At 40.0% G+C, this 21,206-nt stretch overlaps 1 protein-coding gene across 1 annotated transcript in view; it reads right to left on the bottom strand.

Moving 5' to 3' along the window:
- lamb2 (laminin, beta 2 (laminin S)) overlaps positions 1-21,206 on the bottom strand; it is an 88,068-nt gene that overhangs the window by 45,214 nt on the left and 21,648 nt on the right. The window contains exons 3-7 of the mRNA XM_047369530.1: positions 10,580-10,749; positions 10,320-10,455; positions 5,137-5,210; positions 4,867-5,055; positions 2,817-2,880 (exon numbers count right to left, since the gene is read on the bottom strand). Coding sequence (XP_047225486.1) covers positions 2,817-2,880; positions 4,867-5,055; positions 5,137-5,210; positions 10,320-10,455; positions 10,580-10,749 — 633 coding nt within the window. The remainder of the gene's footprint in view (positions 1-2,816; positions 2,881-4,866; positions 5,056-5,136; positions 5,211-10,319; positions 10,456-10,579; positions 10,750-21,206) is intronic.

The following is a 21,206-nucleotide window of genomic DNA, read 5'->3' as shown; positions in this document are numbered from 1 at the left end:
AAGACGTGCACCAACAATTTGTCCTCTTTTGAACTCTGGTATGTCACCCATAATATTGTGTGCATTTCAATATTTTGAGCAAAACTGTGCTCTTACCCTGCTAATTGAACCTTCACACTCTGCTCTTACTGGTGCAATGTGCAATCAATGAAGACTGGCTACCAGGCTGGTCCAATTTAGCCATGAAACCTCCCACACTAAAATGACAGGTGTTTCAGTTTCATTGTCCAATATTACACTGTTTTTGAATGCAAAAATGATCTACTGCAGCTTTAAACACAATGATTTTGTAATCTACTTTTGGAGTTTTTGACACAATTCTTTTATTTCAATAACAATGAAATGTTAGTGCACTCAATGAGTAGGCCTAATAATATAATCATCGAGCAAACTTGACTAGTTTAGGAAGGAATGCTGTCCAAGGAGAACACGACAAAATGGACTGCACTAAAAGACACATGTCCATAAATATGGATTAATTTGAAATGAAGGGGTTAAGAGTACTTCCTGTGTGCCACTTCCAATGAGATATTTCACAACAGAGCATGACAAGGTCTGCTGCTGTGCTGGAAACAAAGCTGGGGTTTCTGGGAACAGCTCACATGTCCTGCCAGTTTAAACATGAGGGCTAGGACAGCATGGGCTGTGTGGGAGAGAAACAGCTGCTCTCCCCATCTCACCATGTTTTCTACACAGCAGGACCAAGTTTCACACCCCAGAGAGATTGGCTTTCTATCTGTAACATGTCACAGCTGGATGACAGGAGCTAATTGTCCTGGCTGAAGTTTGATTTATGGTGACAAATGGAAACACAAAGAAAATTCTTCAGGTTGGTTTTTCTACAGGGCTGCTCTCCTTCCTTTAAACCTTTATTCATTTTAGGTGTCAACATATTTTGTTTCTTTAAATGTTTTACAACCCCAAACATTGGTTGTCCACAATGGTTTAAAATAGTCTTAAGAGTTTCATATAAAGTAACTTTTTCATTTCTAATATTTATCACAAATGAAAATGTCAGGGTCAAAAACAACAATTTTAGTCAGTCATCAGTCAGTCATTTTCTACTGCTTCTTCCATAGTGGGTCGCGGGGAAGCTGGTGCCCATCTCCAGCAGTCTATGGTCAGGAGGCAGAGTACACCCTGGACAGGTTGCCAGTCCATTGCAGGGCTATACAGGTCCTTCTCAAAATATTAGCATATTGTGATAAAGTTCATTATTTTCCATAATGTCATGATGAAAATTTAACATTCATATATTTTAGATTCATTGCACACTAACTGAAATATTTCAGGTCTTTTATTGTCTTAATACGGATGATTTTGGCATACAGCTCATGAAAACCCAAAATTCCTATCTCACAAAATTAGCATATCATTAAAAGGGTCTCTAAACGAGCTATGAACCTAATCATCTGAATCAACGAGTTAACTCTAAACACCTGCAAAAGATTCCTGAGGCCTTTAAAACTCCCAGCCTGGTTCATCACTCAAAACCCCAATCATGGGAAAGACTGCTGACCTGACTGCTGTCCAGAAGGCCACTATTGACACCCTCAAGCAAGAGGGTAAGACACAGAAAGAAATTTCTGAACGAATAGGCTGTTCCCAGAGTGCTGTATCAAGGCACCTCAGTGGGAAGGAAAAAGTGTGGCAGAAAACGCTGCACAACAAGAAGAGGTGACCGGACCCTGAGGAAGATTGTGGAGAAGGGCCGATTCCAGACCTTGGGGGACCTGCGGAAGCAGTGGACTGAGTCTGGAGTAGAAACATCCAGAGCCACCGTGCACAGGCGTGTGCAGGAAATGGGCTACAGGTGCCGCATTCCCCAGGTCAAGCCACTTTTGAACCAGAAACGGCGGCAGAAACGCCTGACCTGGGCTACAGAGAAGCAGCACTGGACTGTTGCTCAGTGGTCCAAAGTACTTTTTTCGGATGAAAGCAAATTCTGCATGTCATTCGGAAATCAAGGTGCCAGAGTCTGGAGGAAGACTGGGGAGAAGGAAATGCCAAAATGCCAGAAGTCCAGTGTCAAGTACCCACAGTCAGTGATGGTCTGGGGTGCCGTGTCAGCTGCTGGTGTTGGTCCACTGTGTTTTATCAAGGGCAGGGTCAATGCAGCTAGCTATCAGGAGATTTTGGAGCACTTCATGCTTCCATCTGCTGAAAAGCTTTATGGAGATGAAGATTTCATTTTTCAGCACGACCTGGCACCTGCTCACAGTGCCAAAACCACTGGTAAATGGTTTACTGACCATGGTATCACTGTGCTCAATTGGCCTGCCAACTCTCCTGACCTGAACCCCATAGAGAATCTGTGGGATATTGTGAAGAGAACGTTGAGAGACTCAAGACCCAACACTCTGGATGAGCTAAAGGCCGCTATCGAAGCATCCCGGGCCTCCATAAGACCTCAGCAGTGCCACAGGCTGATTGCCTCCATGCCACGCCGCATTGAAGCAGTCATTTCTGCCAAAGGATTCCCGACCAAGTATTGAGTGCATAACTGTACATGATTATTTGAAGGTTGACATTTTTTGTATTAAAAACACTTTTCTTTTATTGGTCGGATGAAATATGCTAATTTTGTGAGATAGGAATTTTGGGTTTTCATGAGCTGTATGCCAAAATCATCCGTATTAAGACAATAAAAGACATGAAATATTTCAGTTAGTGTGCAATGAATCTAAAATATATGAATGTTAAATTTTCATCATGACATTATGGAAAATAATGAACTTTATCACAATATGCTAATATTTTGAGAAGGACCTGTAATTTTAGTTTATCCTGTAATGTAACTTAAAAGTGTCACCTACTCTGAATGTTGGGGCTGTATGGGTCCTCAATCCTGATGGCTGGATCCAAGACTCTGTAGATGACCTAAAATCAGAAAAATACAGTTTATGCCGAATTACGTTATGCACCATGAGCCCTTTAATCCACATATGCAGACAAGCATAAATGGTACTTTGATCTGAGCACAGGAGATGGTGAGGCTTTGTTATGCTCAGGGCTCATTTATAAGCTCATGGTTTTTATCGTCTATCTGCAAATATGCTGCTGCACTAGCAGATTTTAATCTGGCACTCTCCACTCTCCAAAGTTGAATGGCCCAAAATGTAAGGAAAGGAAAATGGACAACTTCTCAGGGACAACAGCATTTGGACCTCATTTGGTTTATAAACATATATGTTCGATATACATTTAAAAGGAAACAGAGCCAGGTGATTTTCTGCTACAATAAGGCTTTGTTCCAAGGTAAACTAAGGGCATTTTGACACCTATTATTCATTTACTTTAATGCAAATCAGTTGATGAGCTTCTTAACTTGTAACTTATACGGATGGTTCAGTTTCTTTTCACAGAGAAAACTCCAAGCGAACTACAAACCACCTGAGAACGTTCAGTCTATTTATTGGTCTGATGCGTCTGGGGCAGAAAAACCTGATGTAAATACAGGAAGCAGTTGCTGTGTTATGAGCTGGTGTAAATTCATTTAATTTACAGCTGCATCACACAGAAAAATAAAAGGCTGTGTTTGTCAAAGACCAGTAGCATTTAACACAAAGTATCAAGGTCAAGGAAGAATCCAGAGATAAGAGTGAGGAAAAAAATCCACCCCATTATAAGAATTATCCAATATGTAATAATATTTTAGATAAACAATCAGTGCCATCAGTGGGCGATCTTTGACATGAGGTCCTGTGAAGTTAGTAATAGTTCCCTTAACTAAGGCAGACACAGTTCACAGTATGTTTGTAGAACATTACTATTTTTGCTGATAGTAACCAGCTCTGTGGCATATAACGCGATATTAGCGGATATTAAAGGTCTTCACTCTCTCAAGAGACAATTGATTGTTGCTGCTTTTGCCCACAATCCCAAAGTTACATTAGTTGAGGCTGCCAAGTGTCTCAATCCTGCAGATCAACTGTTACTTATCAGTATATTCTGAATCTCCTAAGAGTGAAGTAAATTTGGGGATTTTGTGCGAAAGCATCAAAGATATGAGTGCTCTTCCAGCTGGATTGATATAGCTGGTAGTCTCCACCCATGTCACTTTAGAATATTAACATGGACAATATTTGACTGACCAGACATCAACAAACTCAACAATAGTAACTTGTGTACACAGATTAATATCTACTAAACAATGTGTCCCGTAGATATTTGCATTTTTAATTTTAAAATGTTTTAAATTGCTAGAATAAGATAGAACAGGGGGGCCATCTGACGAGCTGTTAGCCTTCTAAAGCTCGGATTTGTTAGGCTTTCCACAAACAAAGGAACGTTAACTTAAGATCGGCTCAGCAATTGCTGATTTCATTACACAGAGGAGAGACCGACACTGGGTCCATTTTTATTAGCTTTTTCCCAGCAGCAGAGGCAGAACAAAATTAAATGATTAATACCTAAAGCATCCAAACATTATGTAAAATCTGGGTTATTTAAAATAAAAAGCTCATAAAAAATAATGGAAAATGCCACAAATGTAAAAAAAAACTGACCTGAAGTTGGATGTTTTTTTTTACCAACCTAGACCTCAAAATCCAACATGGCTGCCTCATGCATCAACATTTATAAACTTTTCATTTACAGTGTTGAAATGGATAAAATGCCAAACTATATGCTGTTGTCAACCTATACTGCTGCTAAGAGCTAGCCTGTTCAATAAGGACAGCATGAAAATTTGAGAGATTTGTATCTGGAATAAAGTGGTTATATTCAGATCTGAATTCTGAGTTCTGAGTCAAATGTAGCTTAGTTACATTTTTAAGACTACGTCTTTAAGACTACGCTTTAACGTGTAAATGTTTTTATAAGCACCACAGGAATAGAGATGCTGAGGGATGCTCTAGGCCTTACCTCGCCCTCTGTAGATGGCTCGATGTCAGAATAACGTGACTCACAGATTACATCATTGATGTTACGCAGCGGACCCGTGGAGACTCCAGGGAAGGAAGCAGCACAGTCATGACCAAAGTAGCGGTAGATCTGCCAGGTTCGACCAAAATCCGCTGATCGCTCAATAAGCATGGCTGCAGGGCGAAAAGTCTGAAAGGGAAATATACAAAATGTATTTTAGCACAAAGTCTAATTTGTGTAGGGTCGGTAAATAAAGTACTAGTATCTTACCTTGAATGTCATAATCAGATGAGTGAAATGAAACTCTGCCTCGAGATCCAATTCAATAAAAACATCTGACTTTCCTGAGAGGGAGAGAACATTAGTTAGACAAGTTTACTCAAAGCCTAGCATTTCTTCCACGTCCGACCACTCAGGCATCATCAGTTTCTCTCTGCTGGATGACACAGACCGTTAGCTAGTGGCAGTAAGTGAAGTAACAAACACGATTTTGGTTCAAATAATACCTTCTTGACAGGCAATTCACTCATTTCCAGTAGGAGAAATATTAAAAGCAGCTTGGAAAAAACCCCCACACATTTCCTGAACCCATAGTCTAGAAGGACCACTTTACTCGATGTACAATTATCACTCGTGTTCTCTGTGCAGCACAAACAGGGGTTTCCCACCATGGATACTGTTACATAAGAGGAATACTTTTTTATTGAACAGCTTAAAGTTATAGATATAAAACTAAAACACTGCTTTCTTACACACACTCTACAAAGGCAGGCAGTAACCCATGCCTACTCAATGTTCTGTAAAAATGTGCCCCTACACATTGGTCTCTGGATAACCACAGTATTCATGTGAGAGGTTGATACTACTTTTATCCAACAAATAATCAAATCTTGAACCAAGACTGGAGACTAATAAAAAATAAAAACAGCAATATATTTTCGATCAGCAATGTTAAAACAACACTAATGATAATAATAACTAGTCAGAATAACTACACATTGTATACAAATTTGCTGGTTAGCAGTTTAGATACAGTCATTGTGGGCATTAATGTCATTAATTTTGTTATGATGCGTTTCTGTTTTTCTTTTTACTTCATGTTTTAACTGGGAGGGATCAGACCTCCCATTTCACCCCCTGTTATTTGGACCCTATTGATGACACCATTATGCTGCAACAAAACCAAGAATAGAAGCAGAAAGAAACTGAGGGGGGCTGAAAGGAGCACAGGAAGTGCCGTCTATTTATACTCCTGCTTTTTCATGGCAGCTGTGTGGCATTTGCATGGTGCACACAGGGGGCTTATCTGGTGTGACAGACAGTAATTTGATTGTGATATTGTGAAAAACAAGAGAAACAACTGGCAAACCATGCAAGAAAACAAAGCTTAAAATATAAACTGCCAATTAACTACCAACCTGCTTTGAACTTTTCACCCATTTTTATTCTTCTTTTTACTGTTTTGTGTCTAGGTAGCATTCCTTCCTCTAATGTTTTTCACCAAAACCTTTTCTTATGTTATAACAAGTTAATTACCCAAATGCAGGTCAGCTATCGATTGAAATCAGGTGTGCTGAACCAGAGAAACATCTAAAACAGTGGGCCTTGAGGACCAGGATTGGAAAACTCGGTACTAAGGAACATATTGAATTTGATAAGGTCAACAGCTGTCGAGAACTGCCATTTTGGATTTTTTGATCTCTGTCAGGTGTTTTTCTGTTTCTTCTGGATTAGTTGTTTACTTCTGTTTAGTTATCACTGCCTAGATTCTTGTGTTCCCCTTTAGATCTACTTTTCCCAGGTTTTGTTATTTCAGTTCAGTTCTCTTTTGTTTCAGTCTCTCATATTTATTTCTTTTCTGTTAGGTCATTAGTTGCAGTCTGTCACTTTGTGTTTTATGTTTGTTTACTTTTCTCTGTTAGATTCCCTCTTGTCCTCAGGTTACTTTTGTTAGTTGTGACTTTCCACATTCCTATACTTTATGTTTGTTAATAGTTTCCTTAGATCTGTTACCTGAGTTTTGTTATCTAGTTTTGGTTTCCCTGTTAATTAGTTTTCTTCAGATACATTCCCCCTCAGTTCCCTGCAGCTTGCTCCTCACACTTGTTCAGTATTCATCTGATTACCTGCCTCCCTTCTCATTGGTTCCACATTGTACTTCCCTCTGTTTAAAGACTTACTGATTCTCATTGTCACTTGCTGGTTCCTCCTGTTAATGTCCTTGCTGTTCCTCGCTGATTATCCGCATCTTCTTGTTGTCAACCCATGTAAGTTTTTTGGAAACCTTTTCATTAAAAGAAGAACCTTTACCTCATCATGCTGCTGACCAGTGTTTGTTTGCACTTTGGTCCCACACAACCTCAAACCTTGACAGCAGCATTTTGGAAACCTTGGACTTAATGTAAGGATGTACATTCGGAAGGGTAGACCCATTCAATAAATTAACATAAGGTTGAAAAGTACATTTATTTCAGTAACTTAGCTCATTAAGTAAAACACATTACAGGTCATTCTCAAAATATTAGCATATTGTGATAAAGTTCATTATTTTCCATAATGTCATGATGAAAATTGAACATTTATATATTTTAGATTCATTGCACACTAACTGACATATTTCAGGTCTTTTATTGTCTTAATACGGATGATTTTGGCATACAGCTCATGAAAACCCAAAATTCCTATCTCACAAAATTAGCATATCATTAAAAGGGTCTCTAAACGAGCTATGAACCTAATCATCTGAATCAACGAGTTAACTCTGAACACCTGCAAAAGATTCCTGAGGCCTTTAAAACTTCCAGCCTGGTTCATCACTCAAAACCCCAATCATGCGTAAGACTGCCGACCTGACTGCTGTCCAGAAGGCCACTATTGACACCCTCAAGCAAGAGGGTAAGACACAGAAAGAAATTTCTGAACGAATAGGCTGTTCCCAGAGTGCTGTATCAAGGCACCTCAGTGGGAAGTCTGTGGGAAGGAAAAAGTGTGGCAGAAAACGCTGCACAACGAGAAGAGGTGACCGGACCCTGAGGAAGATTGTGGAGAAGGGCCGATTCCAGATCTTGGGGGACCTGCGGAAGCAGTGGACTGAGTCTGGAGTAGAAACATCCAAAGCCACCGTGCACAGGCGTGTGCAGGAAATGGGCTACAGGTGCCGCATTCCCCAGACCTGGGCTACAGAGAAGCAGCACTGGACTGTTGCTCAGTGGTCCAAAGTACTTTTTTCGGATGAAAGCAAATTTTGCATGTCATTCGGAAATCAAGGTGCCAGAGTCTGGAGGAAGACTGGGAAGAAGGAAATGCCAAAATGCCAGAAGTCCAGTGTCAAGTACCCACAGTCAGTGATGGTCTGGGGTGCCGTGTCAGCTGCTGGTGTTGGTTCACTGTGTTTTATCAAGGGCAGGGTCAATGCAGCTAGCTATCAGGAGATTTTGGAGCACTTCATGCTTCCATCTGCTGAAAAGCTTTATGGAGATGAAGATTTCATTTTTCAGCACGACCTGGCACCTGCTCACAGTGCCAAAACCACTGGTAAATGGTTTACTGACCATGGTATCACTGTGCTCAATTGGCCTGCCAACTCTCCTGACCTGAACCCCATAGAGAATCTGTGGGATATTGTGAAGAGAACGTTGAGAGACTCAAGACCCAACACTCTGGATGAGCTAAAGGCCGCTATCGAAGCATCCCGGGCCTCCATAAGACCTCAGCAGTGCCACAGGCTGATTGCCTCCATGCCACGCCGCATTGAAGCAGTCATTTATGCAAAAGGATTCCCGACCAAGTATTGAGTGCATAACTGTACATGATTATTTGAAAGTTGACGTTTTTTGTATTAAAAACACTTTTCTTTTATTGGTCAGATGAAATATGCTAATTTTGTGAGATAGGAATTTTGGGTTTTCATGAGCTGTATGCCAAAATCATCCGTATTAAGACAATAAAAGACCTGAAATATTTCAGTTAGTGTGCAATTAATCTAAAATATATGAATGTTAAATTTTCATCTTTACATTATAGAAAATAATGAACTTTATCACAATATGCTAATTTTTTTAGAAGGACCTGTATATACACTGCATGCAAACTGATGTTTTCAAGCCTTTCTTACTATTAATTATTTCTGTTAATTATGAGGATTTTCTACATACAGTTGATGAAAACACAACATTTAAGATTTGAATATTGCATCAGACCAGTAAAATAAATGTATTACCGGAATGTGTACTTTTTCAAATGTATGTTTTATACCTACTTAAAAGTTATTAAAAAATAAAAAAAATTAAATCTGACAAACAATCCTCATTGGAACACATTTTATTGAATATGACTGTACACATGGAGATCGCTGTTGTAGTAATCTCAGTCAATTGGAATATGCCCTCCAATGAGGCTCAATTGTTAGATTAAAAGTATCTTTTGAAAATAATCTGTAAGCAAGTAATAAAGATAGTTTTCATTAAGCCACATTTCTGCATTAAAGTATTTTTATTGGCCTGATGTAATATTTTAATCTTAAATGTTATGTTTTCATTAGCTGTTAGCGGAAAATCATTATAATTAACGAAAATCAAGGCTGAAAACACCAGTCCGTGTGTAATTAATTTATATTAGGTGTTTCACTTAATGAATTTAGTTACTGACATAACTGAGCTTTTAAATAATATTCAGATTTACTGACACAAAAGCCACTTTATAATCTCAGCTCTATAATTCTTTTATATTTGTTTAAAAAAGTAACATACTTTTACAGTGATGGCTCCAACACCAGTGAAGAAATCTTGCATTATTCACTGATACCAACTCAAACACCAGAAAAAAAACTTATGAATACTCTTGTATTCTTATATCTTATGTTATTGTTCTTAAAAACAGTCAGAATCAGCACAAATCTGTATCAGCAGGTTAAAGCTTTAAAAAACTGGACACAGAATTTGTTGAATTTAGCTATAATAAAAAAAGAAAAACGTCAAAACACTCCTGCCATTTCACTTTTACTTTTTCACTATTCCACTGGAATTAAGCTTCTTTCCTCCTTCCCTGCGGTTAATGAGGTGCCACAGCTGGGCCTGCTCTGATGTTAAGCTGATCTGAAGCTGCAGGAAGGATGTTCCACAGTGTCTTTGTGTGGAACCGTTATACCGCTTTTAAAGTTCCCTACAGCTACCAGTTGCTTTCGATTTGTGGTTGTAAAATACAACTTTTCATGTTTTTTTTCCCTTTTTCTTCTTTAATCCATTCCTAGACTTGACTAGCTTCTAGTACCCAAAGTAATTGCAAAACAAATTTTGTTTAGCATGCACCCCTGTGATTTCTGTACACTGGCTACTATCAGTTTCTATAATGTTAAATGCATTTGCAAACTATTTACATGTTACCAAAAAAACAAAAAAGAAACCAAACCAAACAAAATAAAACCCTGTCAGGCTTAAACACAAGCAACCACTAACCATTCTCCGACTGCCACCAGGACTTTTTGCGGTGTGGTTTGAATGTGGTGATAACGTTTTCTATCCGGTGATTGATGGTATTGTAGACTGGGTCGTATGGGCGTCTGGAGTCACATTCAAAACATTTCTTCTCATCCTGTGGCAGGATAGGATCACATCATACAAACTGGTTAGAAGAGAAAGACTTCAGGGAAAAATCAGAACCAAATTAAACCCAAAGAAAATAAAGAGATCCTGTAGGGAACGTCGTAAACACTCACCTGCAAGTGACTGACGATGCAGTATGGCTCCTTTCTTCTCATGCCACATGTGGAAGAGGCCTTCAAGTTTTTTTCCCTTCCAACTAACAAGTCTCCAGTTGCTGGATAACAGCTGCCATAGGCACAGCCCTGGGCTTGGTCCGGTTCCTGGCCAACTGCAGCAGCCAGGCCTGAAGGGATAGAAACAGGACATGGGTTACAGAGAACATGAAGAAACAGCACAGGCATCATTCACTAACAGAGCAGGCATTCATGAAATTCAGCTGGCAGATAAAGTAAACCTAATTAGCACTCTTCTTTCTGTCCTGAATACTGGGAAAATTCTTATCACTTCCTCAAGAAAATATAAGAATCCCAAGATGGGAAGGGCAGCTGTAGGAAACTAAATACTGCTACAGTATACTGTATCATATTATGCCAGGTATTATTCAAATTAAAACGTTATTAACCAAAGTTTGAAGAAGCCACCTTTGAAAACAAGTCATTTTATTTGAATCACAAAGTAATAATCAATAGAAGCCACATAAGAGTGATAATTGATGCTATAATTAAACAGCCAATTATGATCAGTTGTCAGGTTTTACAACAGTGAAGGAAAACAGTTCTAAAGAGCTCTAATGGGTTTTCAGAAGCAAAGAAAGACAATCGTATTGCTTAGTATTCATGCATCTCTGCATTCAGTGTCAAAACTTGCATGAATTCTTGCCAATCCCTCCTTATGCCATCCCACACACAGCCAAAACACTTTCATGGTGATGCACATCAGGCAAAAACAAGAAATTCAACAAGAAGTTCATCAGAAGCATGAACACCAAATTTAATCTGATACTAATTGATCTAGAGAGATTAATATACAATCGTATAGGATTGGTGAGATACAGATTTAAACAATTTTTAGGCTGAAATTTAATACCTCGCCACATTTTGCGTATCTGTATTTTGTTTCAGCATCACATGAAAACAATGCCATAAGAATAGTATGCTCTCACATAACCTCACATCACATTGACACTGTATCATAGACTACAGGTCCTTCTCAACAAATTAGCATATTGTGATAAAGTTCATTATTTTCCATAATGTCATGATGAAAATTTAACATTCATATATTTTAGATTCATTGCACACTAAGTGAAATATTTCAGGTCTTTTATTGTCTTAATACGGATGATTTTGGCATACAGCTCATGAAAACCCAAAATTCCTATCTCACAAAATTAGCATATCATTAAAAGGGTCTCTAAACGAGCTATGAACCTAATCATCTGAATCAACGAGTTAACTCTAAACACCTGCAAAAGATTCCTGAGGCCTTTAAAACTTCCAGCCTGGTTCATCACTCAAAACCCCAATCATGGGTAAGACTGCCGACCTGACTGCTGTCCAGAAGGCCACTATTGACACCCTCAAGCAAGAGGGTAAGACACAGAAAGAAATTTCTGAACGAATAGGCTGTTCCCAGAGTGCTGTATCAAGGCACCTCAGTGGGAAGTCTGTGGGAAGGAAAAAGTGTGGCAGAAAACGCTGCACAACGAGAAGAGGTGACCGGACCCTGAGGAAGTTAGTGGAGAAGGGCCGATTCCAGACCTTGGGGGATCTGCGGAAGCAGTGGACTGATTCTGGAGTAGAAACATCCAGAGCCACCGTGCACAGGCGTGTGCAGGAAATGGGCTACAGGTGCCGCATTCCCCAGACCTGGGCTACAGAGAAGCAGCACTGGACTGTTGCTCAGTGGTCCAAAGTACTTTTTTTGGATGAAAGCAAATTCTGCATGTCATTCGGAAATCAAGGTGCCAGAGTCTGGAGGAAGACTGGGGAGAAGGAAATGCCAAAATGCCAGAAGTCCAGTGTCAAGTACCCACAGTCAGTGATGGTCTGGGGTGCCGTGTCAGCTGCTGGTGTTGGTCCACTGTGTTTTATCAAGGGCAGGGTCAATGCAGCTAGCTATCAGGAGATTTTGGAGCACTTCATGCTTCCATCTGCTGAAAAGCTTTATGGAGATGAAGGTTTAATTTTTCAGCACGACCTGGCACCTGCTCACAGTGCTAAAACCACCGGTAAATGGTTTACTGACCATGGTATCACTGTGCTCAATTGGCCTGCCAACTCTCCTGACCTGAACCCCATAGAGAATCTGTGGGATATTGTGAAGAGAACGTTGAGACTCAAGACCCAACACTCTGGATGAGCTAAAGGCCGCTATCGAAGCATCCTGGGCCTCCATAAGACCTCAGCAGTGCCACAGGCTGATTGCCTCCATGCCACGCCGCATTGAAGCAGTCATTTCTGCAAAAGGATTCCCGACCAAGTATTGAGTGCATAACTGTACATGATTATTTGAAGGTTGATGTTTTTTGTATTAAAAACACTTTTCTTTTATTGGTCGGATGAAATATGCTAATTTTGTGAGATAGGAATTTTGGGTTTTCATGAGCTGTATGCCAAAATCATCCGTATTAAGACAATAAAGGACCTGAAATATTTCAGTTAGTGTGCAATGAATCTAAAACATATGAATATTAAATTTTCATCATTACATTATAGAAAATAATGAACTTTATCACAATATGCTAATGTTTTGAGAAGGACCTGTATTTGATGACCACAAAGGTCAGACAGATGTTTTGAACATCTCTAAAAATGTTGCCACTTTAGTGCCAGAGGTCTCACATACTTTGTGTACTGCAACACTTCTGCAAAATAAATACAACTGCATTCAAATAACACAGCAACAACCTAATAATAATATAAAATAACTCATACGCTCTGCAGATGCTTCACTCACCTCAGGAGCATGGACACTTAAAACTGACGGCATCATTTACTATAAGATTAACTTAGCAAATACATTTCTTAGCATGGAAATTTCATACCTAGGTGTGAAGTTGATCCTTTAATACAACGACATGGTGATGTCATGGAAAGGTAATGCCCCGGTCAAGAGGCAGCAGAACACTATGAATTTTTACCACTGATCCCATTAAACATGCAAAATTCAGTACTGCAGTGGCTCAAAAGTGACATAAATACTTAAAGGATGCAACAGGATGAGATATTTCACAATATCCTATTCATCTCCTTATGTAACAAAGGTTTTTAAAAACACCAGCATGCATAGTAAGATCCCAAAGCTTAAGAATCGCCTTGTTGTTCACATACAGTCAAAAGACTTTAAATCTAAGGTTGCTGTAGGGCTAATAAAGTATTAAAAAGGCTACATTTTTTGCGTGTTTTAATAAACTAAATAAAGTTTTCATACATCTTAAATTGCCTTTTATAGACTCTCTGAACAGTCTGGAATATATTAAGTGATGCCTACCCAGTCTAAGTTTTTATGATTCTAAACTTACAGTCAAGTATAGCCCTTTTAGAGCACAGTCACAAGCAGCGAGTCAGACAGCAACTTCAGGGTCATTAGGCAGCTTCAGTGGCTGACCATGTTTTCTTATAGGAAGCACTCATTTACTTAAAATAGACATGAAAATAAGTATTAAGGAAACTTCTCAGGGGTTCAGGTGACACTTTTTGTTTTTGCTTTTTCCTCACGATGCCCACAAGTCCTGACAGCCACTGAAGAACGCCATATCACCCAAGCCCAAACCTGTCACTGTCTGCATTTTGACAGCTACTGTTTGATCAGTGTTGAGACAGCATCCAATTGTGGTGGAATTATCTTGGGTTATCAAACTCTGCGAACAGCGCTCAGTTACCAGCTAAATACAGAAATGCACCAAAGCAGGTCAAACTGAGATAATCTAAGCTCACAAAATTTGGATGTGATACATCATACTGTAACAGAAACACCAGGACGGGACTGATACCAATGTTGAACCAAAGTGATGAGAGTCCACTGGAGCCACGATGTGACTACATAGTCGGGCTATGTGTGGGAGTTAAAATAAACCTTATTAACTTTCATGACAACCAGCAGCAGCCGTCACGTTCCCACTGGACACATATTAGAATGTATCCTCCTACAGGCCTGTGTGTGTGTGTGTGTGTGTGTGTTTGGGTGTGTGTGAGAGATAATTAGTATGAGGACAGTACTATGTTCTTGCTGTCAATCTTCTGTCTTTCCACGGCAGGCGTTCCTCATCTTAACTCAACCCTGGAAAACAAAATGTAGGCTGCCGCTATGCGAACAATTCAACACTGAAACATATTTGAGAATCTTTGTACATTTACATGCCCTCTGAAAGTGCCTGAAAGATTTGAGAACATACTTCGAAGCAGTGAACGGGTTTATATTCACTCAACTGTAAGAAGCACAGAAAAGAGCGAATGGAACATAAAAAAAATGGTTTTGCAAACAGATTTAAACGTTTTGTGTAGAAAACACAAACAAACTGAAATAAATTAGATGCTCTAGTTGCAAAAGTATTTACACCTGTTAAGCTTTTTAACATTTTCTTGTCTCAAACACAAACTTAATTGTATTTTACTGTAATTTTAAGTGATTGACTAACACTAAGTAATGGATATTTGATAAGTAGAATTGAAAAGACTCATTGTTTTTTTTTTTATGTTTGAAAAATATAAATCTGAGAGGTGTGGCATTTATTCATTTTCAGCCCCCCTGCCTCAATACTTTGTAAAACAACTTTTGGCTTGTTTTAGCAGCTTTGAACATCTAGAGAATAACATTTTTGCCAATTTATACAAAATAGCTCAAACTCAGGTAAAATATATGGAGGGTGTCCAATCTAATGCCACTCTTGCAATTTCTTTCAACATATTCTTAGTTTGTATAATTCTGCACTTTGGGCCATTTAAACACATGAAGATGCTTTGATCTAAACCCTGTCATTGTAGCTTTGGCTACATGTTTACAGTCATTCTCTTGCTGGATGGTGAACCTCTGCCTCCGTCTGCCATGTCTTGGCAAGTTGTGCTATACTTTGTGTGATAGACTGAACAGAGATGTTTTAAACTTGAGATATCGTTTTATGACCTAAACCTGCTTTATTCTGCTTTATTACCTGCTGTGTTCCCTCTTAACTATTATGTTGTTTACTTAAAACACTTTTTTCTGTCTCCTTTTTTCGGTATCATATTAAAAAGGGGATGAGTACAAATGCATGCCCTTCTTTACCGATTAGCATTCTCTCCATTTTACTTTACAAATATGAGCTACTTTATGTGTCATATTTACAAGTTAATACTTTCTTAACCATGATAAGATATTTATATGGGAAAATGCCAAAGGTCAGTTGTTCTTGTCCACCTACTTTTATCATTCAATATCAGTAGTAGCTCATCGTAGTCTGTGATAATGCAGAAACTTCAGTGGCTCCTTATGTAGACATACCATACCATGGTGCATTTAACTACAGGTCCTTCTCAAAATATTAGCATATTGTGATAAAGTTCATTATTTTCCATAATGTCATGATGAAAATTTAACATTCATATATTTTAGATTCATTGCACACTAACTGAAATATTTCAGGTCTTTTATTGTCTTAATACGGATGATTTTGGCATACAGCTCATGAAAACCCAAAATTCCTATCTCACAAAATTAGCATATTTCATCCGACCAATAAAAGAAAAGTGTTTTTAATACAAAAAACGTCAACCTTCAAATAATCATGTACAGTTATGCACTCAATACTTGGTCGGGAATCCTTTTGCATAAATGACTGCTTCAATGCGGCGTGGCATGGAGGCAATCAGCCTGTGGCACTGCTGAGGTCTTATGGAGGCCCAGGATTCTTCGATAGCGGCCTTTAGCTCATCCAGAGTGTTGAGTCTCTCAACGTTCTCTTCACAATATCCCACAGATTCTCTATGGGGTTCAGGCCAATTGAGCACAGTGATACCATGGTCAGTAAACCATTTACCAGTGGCTTTGGCACTGTGAGCAGGTGCCAAGTCGTGCTGAAAAATGAAATCTTCATCTCCATAAAGTTTTTCAGCAGATGGAAGCATGAAGTGCTCCAAAATCTCCAGATAGCTAGCCGCATTGACCCTGCCCTTGATAAAACACAGTGGACCAACACCAGCAGCTGACACGGCACCCCAGACCATCATTGACTGTGGGTACTTGACACTGGACTTCTGGCATTTTCTTCTCCCCAGTCTTCCTCCAGACTCTGGCACCTTGATTTCCGAATGACATGCAGAACTTGCTTTCATCTGAAAAAAGTACTTTGGACCACTGAGCAATAGTCCAGTGCTGCTTCTCTGTAGCCCAGGTCAGGCGCTTCTGCCGCTGTTTCTGGTTCAAAAGTGGCTTGACCTGGGGAATGCGGCACCTGTAGCCCATTTCCTGCACACGCCTGTGCACGGTGGCTTTGGATGTTTCTACTCCAGACTCAGTCCACTGCTTCCGCAGGTCCCCCAAGATCTGGAATCGGCCCTTCTCCACAATCTTCCTCAGGGTCCGGTCACCTCTTCTCGTTGTGCAGCGTTTTCTGCCACACGTTTTCCTTCCCACAGACTTCCCACTGAGGTGCCTTGATACAGCACTCTGGGAACAGCCTATTCGTTCAGAAATTTCTTTCTGTGTCTTACCCTCTTGCTTGAGGGTGTCAATAGTGGCCTTCTGGACAGCAGTCAGGTCGGCAGTCTTACCCATGATTGGGGTTTTGAGTGATGAACCAGGCTGGGAGTTTTAAAGGCCTCAGGAATCTTTTGCAGGTGTTTAGAGTTAACTCGTTGATTCAGATGATTAGGTTCATAGCTCGTTTAGAGACCCTTTTAATGATATGCTAATTTTGTGAGATAGGAATTTTGGGTTTTCATGAGCTGTATGCCAAAATCATCCGTATTAAGACAATTAAAGACCTGAAATATTTCAGTTAGTGTGCAATGAATCTAAAACATATAAGTGTTAAATTTTCATCATGACATTATGGAAAATAATGAACTTTATCACAATATGCTGATATTTTGAGAAGGACCTGTACATCCTGTACACTGAATAATTCTTGCTGAACTGGCTATAAAACATTCATCTTTCATTGTTTACATAACACCTGATTACATTTCGGGTTAAAAACTGCTAAAGAAAATGATCTTTTACCTTTACAGTTTTATTAAAGGGGACCTATTATGCAAAATTCACTTTTTGATCGTTTTTATTCTTCCATTTGGGTCTCTAATTTGACTGGCAACTTTTCAGTAGAGGATCACGTCTTGCCTGCTGGTTTTACCTCACACAAGTTTTCCAGTGACTACCCTCAAAGGCAGATGTTCTGTTGTTCGCTGCAAAGACCCACGTGTCCATGCACATTTTCCTGCTGTTGGATAACCGATATTCGTGGCTTTATTTTATTTTTGAGGGCAATGTACCAGTTACACTGCCAATGACAGTACTAGTTTGTGCAAATCACTTCAAAACGGACTGCTTTGAGAACTCATATCAGTACACGTCAGAATTTACAGAAAGACTTAGACTGAACAAAAATTCAGTCCCTACTGTTCGTAGCAAATCTGATGATGACAGAAATGTGTGTACTTATTGTTGTGTCTTATAGGTTTCTGCATGTCAGCTGCATGCAGATAGTTGCAAATGGACCTGAGTGAACCTAAAGGACTGGTTTAGATGATAAAAACTATTTCCCTTTTGGAGCAAAACATTTCTCAACCAACATAGCAAGATTATACCACATCTGAAGGACTGGCTGTTTTATCTCTCAGTGCATGGATGTCCTCTGCAACATCTACACTCAGTGATTAAAGTACAGTAGCACAGTAGACAGTCATCACACTACCATAGCTTGGCAGTGAAATGAGACCAGCTGCAGATATGAAGCCTGCTGAGAACAGCACAGAGGAGGATTTTGCATAGACACTTACAGGGGTTGGACAATGAAACTGAAACACCTGGTTTTAGACCACAATAATTTATTAGTATGGTGTAGGGCCTCCTTTTGCGGCCATCACAGTGTCAATTCGTCTTGGGAATGACATATACAAGTCCTGCACAGTGGTCAGAGGGATTTTAAGCCATTATTCTTGCAGGATAGTGGCCAGGTCACTACGTGATACTGGTGGAGGAAAACGTTTCCTGACTCGCTCCTCCAAAACACCCCAAAGTGGCTCAATAATATTTAGATCTGGTGACTGTACAGGCCATGGGAGATGTTCAACTTCACTTTCATGTTCATCAAACCAATCTTTCACCAGTCTTGCTGTGTGCATTGGTGCATTGTCATCCTGATACACGGCACCGCCTTCAGGATACAATGTTTGAACCATTGGATGCACATGGTCCTCAAGAATGGTTCAGTAGTCCTTGGCAGTGACACATCCATCTAGCACAAGTATTGGGCCAAGGGAATGCCATGATATGGCAGCCCAAACCATCACTGATCCACCCCCGTGCTTCACTCTGGGCATGCAACAGTCTGGGTGGTACGCTTCTTTGGGGCTTCTCCACACCGTAACTCTCCCGGATGTGGGAAAAACAGTAAAGGTGGACTCATCAGAGAACAATACATGTTTCACATTGTCCACAGCCCAAGATTTGCACTCCTTGAAACATTGAAACCGACGTTTGGCATTGGCATGAGTGACCAAAGGTTTGGCTATAGCAGCCCGGCCGTGTATATTGACCCTGTGGAGTTCCAGACGGACAGTTCTGGTGGAAACAGGAGAGTTGAGGTGCACATATAATTTTGCTGTGATTTGGGCAGCTGTGGTTTTATGTTTTTTGGATACAATCCGGGTTAGGACCCGAACATCCCTTTCAGACAGTTTCCTCTTGCGTCCACAGTTAATCCTGTTGGATGTGGTTTGTCCTTCTTGGTGGTATGCTGACATTACCCTGGATACCGTGGCTCTTGATACATCACAAAGACTTGCTGTCTTGGTCACAGATGCGCCAGCAAGACGTGCACCAACAATTTGTCCTCTTTTGAACTCTGGTATGTCACCATAATGTTGTGTGCATTTCAATATTTTGAGCAAAACTGTGCTCTTACCCTGCTAATTGAACCTTCACACTCTGCTCTTACTGGTGCAATGTGCAATCAATGAAGACTGGCTACCAGTCTGGTCCAATTTAGCCATGAAACCTCCCACACTAAAATGACAGGTGTTTCAGTTTCTTCGTCCAACCCCTGTACACAAACACCCTATCCTGACAAACACTCTGGAGGAAGCAATTTTTGCCTGGCATTTGGACAAGTCTCAGTTTGTTGCTAGGCAGATGAGGTTAGCTCAAAGCACTCCACACCTGTGCATCTCCTCAAACACCCATGAGCCACTTCTGCTCAAAGGCACACTCATGCCTAATTACAGCGTAACACCTGATGCTCCGTCATCTAACTCAATGCGAGCATCAGGTTTCTGCTTGCTGACACCACATAAGACGCCTATTAGTGGTTTTGTTCAAGATATCAACCAAAACTGTAAATATGTGTTATCAGCACAGACCACAACAAACTAAATGGCCCATGTAGTATGTTCCCTCTATCCTTTATCTGTCAATGTGTAAGAGAAAGAGTGGGAATCACTAGCAGAACAGGACAGAAGATGGCTAGAAGATGTCTGAGAGAGTACACAGCTTCCCTCCAGACGAAGGGCTGATCCACCCAGACACAACATGAAATCTGCACTGGATACTGTTGGCCTGCTAGGCCTTGTGTGTGTGTGTGTGTGAGTGTGTGAGTGTGTGAGTGAGTGAGTGAGTGAGTGAGTGAGTGAGTGAGTGAGTGAGTGAGTGAGAGAGAGAGAGAGAGAGAGAGAAGGAAGCGGGTCGAGGCGAGGACTGGAGCAGACATGTAATGTTAGTGTTATGGCCAGGTTTTTCATTTTCTTTTATCTGTGCAACTCTGTGAAAAATGTACACTGGCTTCACACTTCTGATTCACTTCTGACCTGCATCATGAAGAAAACACATGCAGGAAATGTATTTCTTACAACTGCATCAGCCACATAATGGAGTTCTACATGATATGGTGGCTAAAGCAGGACATTTTAAGACAAGACTAATTATTTTAATTAAACTTACAAGGAAGGGATAAATAGATGAAACCAGAGGTTTACATACACGTTTCTATTCACAGTCTGAGACGAAATCCCAAATATGAAGTACAGGGGTGTTTGGTGCACTTTACAAAATAGATGACTTCAAGAGGAAAGAACATTGTGTGGAAATGTTGAAGCAACATCAAGTCATCAGCCAGAAGATAAAGCATAGGCATGAATAGGACTTCCAATGATTCTCTGCATGCAACAGATGTTGTATGTAGAGAAAAAGTGTTTAAACAAAACAAGCTGATATTTTGGAGTAGCCATCCCAAAACCCACATCTGTCAGGAGGAATGAGGCAAATTCTAGCAACTATTAGTAGAAGCTTGTAAAAGGTTATCCAATGCATTTTTGAAGGCAATGTTCCTAAATATTGAGAACATAAAGTCCTGACTTATAACAATTAACTCTCATTTTTCTGACATTTAGAAATAGAAACATTTTTATTAATCAGTCGGTCAGTCATTTTCTACCGCATGGTGGCGCAGTTGGCAGCACTGTTGCCTTGCAGCAAGAAGGTCCTGGGTTCGATTCCTGTCCAGAGGTCTTTCTGCATGGAGTTTGCATGTTCTCCCTATGCATGCGTGGGTTCTCACCAGGTACTCTGGCTTCCTCCCACAGTCCGAAGTTTTAACAATGTGTAAGT

This window comes from Girardinichthys multiradiatus, chromosome 1 (assembly GCF_021462225.1).
Source record: "Girardinichthys multiradiatus isolate DD_20200921_A chromosome 1, DD_fGirMul_XY1, whole genome shotgun sequence".
In the NCBI taxonomy this organism is placed as follows: domain Eukaryota; kingdom Metazoa; phylum Chordata; class Actinopteri; order Cyprinodontiformes; family Goodeidae; genus Girardinichthys; species Girardinichthys multiradiatus.
This window is presented reverse-complemented; position numbering and strand designations above follow the sequence as displayed.